Source organism: Hemiscyllium ocellatum, chromosome 7 (genome assembly GCF_020745735.1).
Source record: "Hemiscyllium ocellatum isolate sHemOce1 chromosome 7, sHemOce1.pat.X.cur, whole genome shotgun sequence".
Lineage (NCBI taxonomy): Eukaryota > Metazoa > Chordata > Chondrichthyes > Orectolobiformes > Hemiscylliidae > Hemiscyllium > Hemiscyllium ocellatum.
This window is the reverse complement of record NC_083407.1, coordinates 82,840,182-82,850,249: the sequence shown is the minus strand read 5'-3', so window position 1 is coordinate 82,850,249 and position 10,068 is coordinate 82,840,182. Positions and strand designations below refer to the sequence as shown.

Genomic DNA, 10,068 nt, shown 5'->3' with positions numbered 1-10,068 from the left:
GATTTTGCAAGCCATAATTTTGACAGCTTGTTAAGTAAGCAGCTTGATTGACAGCTCCAAGTTCTCCCAGAAGGCAACACCAGCAAAACTGTCGAATGACATATACCAGTCTGACTCATCTTGTACACTACGAGACCTTCTGAATCTCCTGTTTATATCTGTCAGCCAGGGCTCCCTGATTGGCTCAGGTTATGACCAGTATGCTCCTTTCCAGGTATTACTGGTTTTTCCTCTGGGTATAGGGTAAAAATGTTTGTTTTCCTAAGGGGTTAAGAATTCAAGTGAAATGACTGCTTTTGTAAGAAATTAGTTAGAGGAATTTCAATGTATTGGATTTTTTTAATGAATGCAAGTGTTTTCAATTGTAACATCATTGTTCTGCTCTAATACATGTTTCTTAATGTGAATTCGCTATAACGCAACTGGGGACACTGTTTCTAAAGTGCAAAGTTTTAAAGCATAACTTGGTTAGAACGCGATTCTGGCCTCATTAGTTTAAATGGTGCTGCCTTTACACTTTTTTCTTATAAAACAAAATTGCATGAGAACAGAACTACCAGGTTACAGCAGAACTGACTGTATGACTTAGAGTCATAAAGTCATAGAGATGTACAGCATGGAAACAGACCCTTCGGTCCAACCCGTCCGTACCGACCAGATGTCCCAACCCAATCTAGTCCCACCTGCCAGCACCCGGCCCATATCCCTCCAAACCATTCCTAATCCCTGAGGTTTGACCATTGTGGATATGAGGTTAGTTGAGTTTGGGCGAGATTGGTGAAGATTTGCAGGTGGGTCATGAATTGACATGAATTGGAACTAAGTTGGTACAGGGGCCTTGGCAATGAGTGAATAGCATTGGCTGGTATAGGGTATGAGCAGCTATAAGAAATAGGTAGGTGTCCTGAGGCTGGCATGGAGAGTATGAAGGGCCCTGGGTTAGGTGTGGGTATGAGGCTGGCATGGGTTGGAATGAATCGGGCATGGGAAGGATGTGTGGCAGAGGGGCTTTGAGCAGTACAGATTCAAGGACTGCTTTTGTTTCAGTTGTTTGTGAGTGCCACTGTACCAGGTGAGGCCTTCCAAGCGATAGTCCTCCACTAACATTCTGGTGTGGCCAAACCCCAACTCTCAGGGAAACCTGGTACTCTGGAGCAAAAACTCTGAGGCTGTAGGCCTCTTTTTCCCAGGCCAGGTTTCCACAGTCAGAAAGTGTATCAGCTCGAAAATTGAGGTGCTGGAAAAGCACAGCAGGTCAGGCAGCATCCAAGGAGCAGGAGAGTTGATGTTTCGGGCATAAGCCCTTCATCAGGAATGCGGGGTTGGGAGCTGCCCAAGGGGGCTGAGAGATAAATAGCAGGAGGGAAGGGCTGGAGGTAAAAGGTAACTAGGAAGTTGACAGATGGATGTAGGTTGGGGTTGATGGTAAGAGGTTAGAGTGGAGGGTGGAGTGGATAGTGAGAAGCAAGATGGACAGATGGGAGAAATTCAAGAGGGTGGGGATCTGGAATACGGTGGGGGGAGGAGAGGTCAGGAAACCGGTGAAATCAACGTTGATGCCATGTGGTTGGGGGGCCCTTAGGTGGAATATAAGGCGTGCTTCCTCCAGGTTTGGATTTCGTGGAGGAGACCCAGGACTTGCTTGTCATTGATGGAGTGGGAGGGGTAGTTGAAGTGGTTGGCCAGAGGGTAATGGGGTTGTTTGGTGCATGTGTCCTGGAGATATTCCCTGAAATGTTCTACAAGTTGGCATCCTGTCTCTCACATCGAAAACATTGGACACAGTAGATTATGTGTGTATGGATGTGCAGGGAAATCTCTGCTGGATGTGGAAGGATCCTTTGGGGCCTTGTATCAGCTCTGCACTCCAAATGTGGGAATGAACATTCAAACTTGGTGTTTACCCAATTAAGCCCCTTTAAAAACTTATATGTAGAAGGTAAGGGTCACCAGTAGGGTCCCTGCTGACTACACCTGTGGGAAGTGCATCCATCTCCAGCTCCTTGAAAATAAATTGGATCAGGGAACTGGAGCTAGAACTGGATGAATTTCGGATCATTTGGGAGTCGGAGGGTGTTATTGAGAAGAGCTACAGGGAAGTCATCACACCTCAGGTAAAAGAAGAAGGTTGAAAAATGTGGTGCAGGCCAGGCAGCATCCGAGGAGCAGGAGAATCGATGTTTCGGGCATAAGCCCTTCTTCAGGAATGAGGCTGGTGCACCAATGGCTGAGATAAAGGGTAGGGGGGAGGGAATTTGGGGGAGGGGTGCTGGGAATATGATAGGTGGAAGGAGGTGAGGGTGAGGGTGATAAGCCGAAGAGGGGGTGGGGGCAGAGAGGTCGGGAAGAAGATTGCAAGTCAAGAGGGCGGTGCTGAATTCGGGGGTTGGGACTGAGATGAGGTGGGGGTGTGGGGAAATGTTGGGGGGGGAATGACCTACCAGGAGTAAGCAATGAGGAACAGGTCTCTGTCACAGAGTCTGTCCCTGTTGCTCAGAAGGGAAGGGGGAAGTGGAGCAGAGCATTGTTCACTGGGGACTCCATAGTTAGAGGGACAAATAGAAAGTTCTGTGGGAATGGGAGAGACTCACGGTAGGTGTGTTGCCTCCCAGGTGCCAGGGTTCGTGATATGTCAGATCATGTCTCAGAGGGGGAGGGGGAGCAACCCCAAGTCATGGTCTACATAGGTAGGAAGAGAGATGGGGATTTAAGGCAGAAATTCAGGGAGCTAGGGTGGAAGTTTAGGACAAACAGAGTTGTTGTCTCTGGTTTGTTGCCTGTGCTATGTGCTAGCAAAGTGAGGAATAGGGAGAGAGAGAAGTTGAACACGTGACTACAAGGATAGTATAGGAGGGAGAGTTTTGGATTCCTGGATAATTGAGGCTTTTTCTGGGGTAGGTGGGACCTCTCCAAACAGGATGGTCTTCACCTGAACCAGAGGGGTACCAATATCCTTGGGCGGGGGGGGAAATTTGCTAATGCTCTTTTGGTGGGTTAAAACTAATTCAGCAGGGTGATGGGAACCTAACTTGTAGTTCGACTATACAGAAGGTTGAGAATTGTGAGGTCAGAACTAAGGTTTCAAGGTCACAAGAAGGTACTGACAAGCAAGAAGTTGGTTTGAAGTGTGTCCACTTCAACACCAGGAGGATTCGGAATAAGGTGCAGCATGGTTTGGTACCTGAGATGTTGTGACCTTTTCAGAGACATGGATAGAGCAGGGACAGGAATGGTTATTGCAGATTCTGGGATTTAGATGTTTCAGTAAGAACAGAGAAAATGGTAAACGAGGGGGTTGTGCGGCATTGTTAGTCAAGGACAGTATCACAGTTACAGAAAAGACGTTTGATGACTCGTGCACTGAGGTAGTATGGGCTGAGATTAGAAATAGGAAAGGAGACGTCAACCCTGTTGGGAGTTTTCTATAGGTCTCCAAATAGTTCCAGAAATGTAGAGGAAAGGATAGCAAAAACTTTTCAAATATTGACTGGGACTACTATAGTTTAAGTACTTTAGATGGGTCAGTTTTTGTCCAGTCTGTGCAAGAGGGTTTCCTGACAGGCCAACAAGAGGTGAGGCCACATTGGATTTGGTACTGGGGATGAAGCCCAGCCAGGTGTTAGATTTGGAGGTAGGTGAACACTTTGGTGATTATGACCACAATTCAGTTATGTTTACTTTAGTGATAGAAAGAGATAGGTATATGCCACAGGGCAAGAGTTATAGCTTTTTAGATTAGATTAGATTAGATTACTTACAGTGTGGAAACAGGCCCTTCGGCCCAACAAGTCCACACCGACCTGCCGAAGCGCAACCCACCCATACCCCTACATTTTACCCCTTACCTAACCTACGGGCAATTTAGCATGGACAATTCACCTGACCCGCACATCTTTGGACTGTGGGAGGAAACCGGAGCACCCGGAGGAAACCCACGCAGACACGGGGAGAACGTGCAAACTCCACACAGTCAGTCGCCTGAGTCGGGAATTGAACCCGGGTCTCAGGCGCTGTGAGGCAGCAGTGCTAACCACTGTGCCACCGTGCCGCCCACAATTATTTAATTCTCACAATGTTGCATGTTACATTTAATCAAAAAGACCAAAGCCCATGTCATCATCAGACTCTTCTGACTCTTCCTGTTTCTTCTCTTCCTTTTTCTCTTCAGCAGCAACAGGGGCAGCAGTAGAGGTAGCTGCTGCAGCTGGGGCACTGCCACCGGCACCAACACTGCAGATCAGGCTGTTAATATCAATATTAGCCAAAGCCTTGGCAAACAGACTAGGCCAGAGAGGCTCAACAGTAACTCCAGCTGTTTTGATCAGAGCATTGAGTTTGTCTTCGGTGACGGTGACCTCGTCGTTGTGCAGGATGAGCACGCTGTAGATACAGGCGAGTTCCGATGTGGAGGCCATGGCTGTCTGACAGAGACGGTGCTGGGTGTGGGGGGGGGGGTGGTGGTGGTGAGCTGGGGGAAAGTCAATTATGATGTGATTAGTTAAGATTTAGGATGCATAGGATGGGAGGGAAACTGCAGGGAATGTGCACAATTGAAACATGGAGCTTATTCAAGGAACAGCTACTGCAGAGAATACTCTGTATTCTTTTTACTCCTTCCAAAGTGAATCACCGCACACTTTTCCACATTAAACTCCATTTGCCACCTCTTAGCCTAGCTCTGCAGCTTATCTATGTCTCTTTGTAACCTACATCATCCTTTGTCATTATCCACAACTCCACCGAACTTAGTGTCATCCACAAATTTGCTGACTTATCCTTCTATGCCCTCATCCAGGTCATTTATAAAAATGACAAACAACAGTGGACTCAAAACAGATCCTGTGGTTCCCCACTATTAACTGACAACCAGGATGAATATATCCCATCAATCACCGCCCTCTGCCAACTAGCCAATTTCTGATCCAAACTGCTAAATCATCCTCAATCCCATGCCTCTGTAATGCCTTGTGCAATAGCTTACTGTGAGGAACCTCATCAACTGCCTTACTGAAATCCATATACACCACAGCAACCACTTTACCCTCATCTACCTGTTTGGTCACTTTCTCAAAGAACTCAATAAGGTTGGTGTGGCATGACCTACCCTTCACAAAACCGTGTTGACTATCCTGAATCAATTTACTCCTTTCTAGATGAAACCCTTTCCAAAGCTTTAACCACAACTGAAGTAAGACTCACAGGTCTATAATTTCCAGGATTGTCTCTACTTCCCTTCTTTAACAAGGGAACAATATTTGCTATCCTCCAGTCTTCTGGCACAATTCCTGTAAACAATGTTGACATAAAGATCAAAGCCAAAGGCTCGATAAACTCGTCTCTGGCTTCCCAGCGAATCCTAGGATAAATCCCATCCACCCCAGGGAACCTATCTAATTTTACACTTTCCAGAATTGTACCTCAATTCCATCTTGTCTAGGAGCTTGTATCTCAGTATTGTCCTCAACCACATTGTCTTTTTCCAGTGTGAATACTGATGAAAAATATTCATTTAGCATTTCCCCTATCTGCTCTCACTCCACGCACAACTTCCCACTACAATCGTTGACTGGCCCTAGAGAGAGAGATCTCGGTGTCCAGATACCTAGATCCTTCAAAGTTGATAGGGCTGTTAAGAAGGCATATGGTGTGTTAGCTTTTATTGGTAGAGGGATTGAGTTTTGGAACCATGAGGTTATGCTGCAGCTTTACAAAACTCTGGTGTGTCCACATTTGGAGCATTACGTATAGTTCTGGTCACTGCATTCTAGGAAGGATGTGGAAACTTTGGAAAGGGTTCAGAAGAGATTTATGAGGATGTTGCCTGGTATGGAGAGAAGGTCTTACAAGGGAAGTCTGAGGGACTTGAGACTGTTTTCATTAGAAAAAAGAAGGTTGAGAGGTGACTTAATTGAGACATATAAGATAATCAGAGGGTTAGGTAGGTTGGACAGTGAGAGACGTTTTCCTTGGATGGCGATGGCTAGCGTGAGGAGACATAGCTTTAAATTGAGGGGTGATAGATATCGCACAGGTGTCAGAGGTAGTTTGTTTACTCGGTGAATAGTAAAGGCGTGGAAAACGCTGCCTGCAACAGTAGTAGACTTGCCAACTTTAAGGGCATTTAAATGTTCATTGGGTAGGTATATGGATGAGAGTGGAATAGTGTAGGATAGATAGGCTTCAGATTGGTTCCACAGGTCAGTGCAATATCAAGGGCCAAAGGGTCTGTACTGCAGTGTAATGTTTTATGTTCTAGGTTCTATAAGTGCCTTCTTCACTATCCTATCTACCTGCGAATCCACTTTCAAGTAACTATGAATCTGCAGTCCAAGTTCTCTTTGTTCAGCATTGCCACTGAGTTTATAGATCCTGCCCTGATTTGCCTTTCCAAAATGCAGCACCTTACATTTATCTAAATTAAACTCCATCTGCTACTCCTCGGCCCATTGGCCCATTTGATCAAGAGACCTAAGGGGCAACTTATTCACGCAGAGGGTGGTACGTGTATGGAATGAGCTGCCAGAGGATGTGGTGGAGGCTGGTACAATTGCAACATTTAAGAGGCATTTGGATGGGTATATGACTAGGAAGGGTTTGGAGGGATATGGGCCGGGTGCTGGCAGGTGGGACTAGATTGGATTGGGCTATCTGGTTGGCATGGACAGGTTGGACTGAAGGGTCTGTTTCCATGCTGTACATCTCTATGACTATGACTCTAAGATCCTGTTGTACTCTGAGATAACCTTCTTCGCTGTCCACTATACCCCCAATTTTATTATCATCTGCAAACTTACTAACCATACCTCCTGTGATCACATCCAAATCATTGAAATAAATGACAAAAAGCAGTGAACCCAGCACCAATCTTTGTGCCACACCAGTGGTCACAAGCCTCCAGTCTGAAAACCAACCTCCACCACCACCCTCTGTCTTCTACCTTCGAACCAGTTTGTATTCAAATGGCGAGTTCTCCCTGTATTCATGAGACCTAACCGTGCTAACCAGTCTACCATGAGGATCCTTGTCAAATGTCTTAACGAAGTCAATATAGATCACGACCATCGCTCTGCCCTCATCAATCCTCTTTGTTACTTCTTCAAAAATCACAATCAAGTTAGTGAGACATGACTTCCCTAATCAGTCCTTGCTTTTCTAAATACATGTAAATCCTATTCCTCAGGATTTCTTCCAACAACTTGCCCACCACTGATGACAGGCTCACTGGTCTATTGTTTCCTGGCTTTTCCTAATCACCTTTCTTAAATAGTGGTACCATGTTAGTCAACCTTCATTCTTCTGGCACCTCACTATCAATATTCCAAATATCTCAGCAAGCAGCCCAGAAACCACTTCCCTAGCTTCCCAAAAAGTTCTGGGGTACACCTGATTAGGTCCAAGGTATTTATCCACATTTTAAAACATGCAGCACTTCCTCATCTGTAATATGGACATTTTTCAAGATGTTGCTATTTATTTCCTCACATTCTTTATCTTCCATATTCTTCTCCACAGTAAACACTGATGCAAAATACTTGTTTAGTATCTCATCCCATTTATTTTGAGGTTTCTGTCTTCTAGCAAAATGTTGAAGCAGATTAAGGATGAGACATAACTTACTGATCAACATCAATTCATAACAAAACTTGGGACAATTGTAAACTGTGAGGAGAACTTCAAAAGGATGTTGACAAGATGTTGGGGTGGGCAGGTAGGTGGAAGATAAAGTTCAGTGAGGAGAAGTGTGGGGTGATGATACATTTTGATAGAAAGAACATAGAGCAACAATATAAAATAAAGTTTACTACTCTAAAGAGTGTGCAAGGAAGGAGAGATCTCAGTGTAAGTGGTTTGGCACAGTGGCTCAGTGGTAAGCACTGCTGCCTCACAGCGTTAGGCACCCAGGTTTGATTCCAGCCTCAGATGATTGTCCGTGTGGGCTTCCTGCATTTTCCGTGTGTCTGTGTGGGTTTGCTCCATTTTCCTCCCACAGCCCAACGATATGCAAGTTAAGTGGATTGGTTATGGGAAATGCAGGGATAGAGCAGTTGGGGAAGTGTGGGTGGGATGCTCTCCGGAGGGTTGGTGTGGACTTGTTGAGCCGAATGGCCTGTTTCCACACTGTAGGGTTTCTGTGATGATGTACACATGTCCATGTCATTAAGGGTGGCAAGGGTGGTTTTTGAGGTTCATAAAATAAAGACATTTATGTTGAACTTGTATAAAACCTAGTTTAATCTCAGCTGAATTAATATGTCCAGTTATCATAGACTTCCTACAGAGTGGAAAAAGGCTAGTCGGCTCAACAAGTCCACGCCGATCCTCTGAAAAGTAACCCACCCAGCCCCATTGCCCCACCCAATTACTCTCCATTTACCTTGACTAATGCACCTAACCTACACATCCCTGAACACTGAGCAATTTAACATGGCCAATTCACCTAACCTGCACATCTATGTGACCGTGGGAGGAAACTGGAGTACCTGGAGGGAACCCACACAGACAGTCGCCTGAGGCTGGAATCAAACTCAGGCCCCTGGTGCTGTGAGGCAGCAGTGCTAACCATTGAGCCACCGTGCCATCCAATGGAGGCACCCCATGTTATGGACACCATACATTAGAAAACATTGAAGGCATTGGTGATAGTCCAAAAGGGATTAACAGAAATTGTTTCAGGGTTGAGAAATTTCATTTATAAAAAGAAATTGGAGAAGTTGGGACTGTTTACCTTGGTGTATAGAAGGTTAAGAGGAAATATGAGCAGCACGGTGGCTCAATGGTTAGCACTGCTGCCTCACCACGTCAGGGACCTGGGTCTGAACCCAACTTTGGGTGAATGTGTGTTGTCCCAGTGTCTGTCTGGGTTTCTGTTGAGTGCTTTGGTTTCCTCCCACAGGGCCAAAGATGAGCAGTTTAGTTGGATTGGCCATGCTAAATTAGCCCACAGTGTCTGGGAATGTATAGGTAAGGTGCAGTAGTTACGGGAAATGTAAGGTTGCACGGATAAGGTAAGGGAATTAGTCCGGGTGGGATGTTCTTTGCAGGGTAGGTGAGGACTTGTTGGGCTGAATGGCTTGTTTCCCTACTGTGGGGATTCTATGATTTAGTAGAAGGTTTCAAACTCATGAGGGGCCTAGACAGAGTAGTTCAGAGAATCAAGAACAAGATGGCATGGTTTTAAAGTGATTTGCAAAAGAAGCAAACGTGAGAACAATGTTTTCCACAATGAGTGGGTTGGATCTGAAATGCACTGCTTGGAAATGTTCTGGAGGCAGGCTCAATTGAGGCATTTGAGAGGGAATTAGATGTATATTTAAATAGAAACAATGTACAGTTACATTGAAAAGGCAGGAGAATGGCACTCATTTATGATGCTATTCAGAAAGTCAGTGCATTCACAATAGGGCCAATGGCCTCATTTTACACAGTCACAATTCTGTAATTCTATGATTCTGATTGCATTCAACAAACATAATAACATTTGGTTTATTTTGAAAACCCGTACCTTTGAAAGAGACTGCATTATATTGATCTGGAATACAAATGTCTCTGAAAAGATGCAGAACTACTTTCTGTATTTCACTTTTATGATGTGCTTGTGTACGTTGACAAGAAAGCCTTTTATAAATATTATGTCTGTTTCTATAATCTAAATACGATATTTTATTACCAGGATATTTGGAGTTAGCATTTGTGACAATAACCACTGCAAGGACAGTAGATTGATTTTCAGAAGTTCCATGTGCTAGTTTAGTGAGATGTTTTTATGCATTGAAGCTGTTTGACAAATTGAATATTTGAGGTAAAAATGACACTGACAAATCAGTGGCCTACTAGTTGGAACTGTAATCAGTAACCATGCAAAGAGAGGGCTGCTGTAGTGTCACAAAGAGCAGCCTCCATGTCAAGGGATGGAAATGTCCCAGAATTTTCTTTTAAAACCCCTCCACGCCCACCTTTTTGACTATAGTTGTGCCTATCCTGCCTGCAGTATGGATGGCACAACATCTGTCAGTAGAAGGAATTTAACCACTTTCACTAACACAGTCTCCATTAGTTAAAAGCTTTAGG

The 10,068-nt window shown here is 44.8% G+C and overlaps 1 protein-coding gene across 1 annotated transcript; it reads right to left on the bottom strand.

Annotated features, from left to right (window-relative positions):
* Positions 1-4,065: 4,065 nt before the first annotated feature.
* On the bottom strand, positions 4,066-4,435 carry LOC132817521 (large ribosomal subunit protein P1-like). The gene has a single exon (XM_060828009.1). The coding sequence runs from the start codon at positions 4,413-4,415 to the stop codon at positions 4,089-4,091; it is 327 nt and encodes a 108-aa protein (XP_060683992.1). The 5' UTR covers positions 4,416-4,435; the 3' UTR covers positions 4,066-4,088.
* Between the last annotated feature and the right edge of the window lie 5,633 nt (positions 4,436-10,068).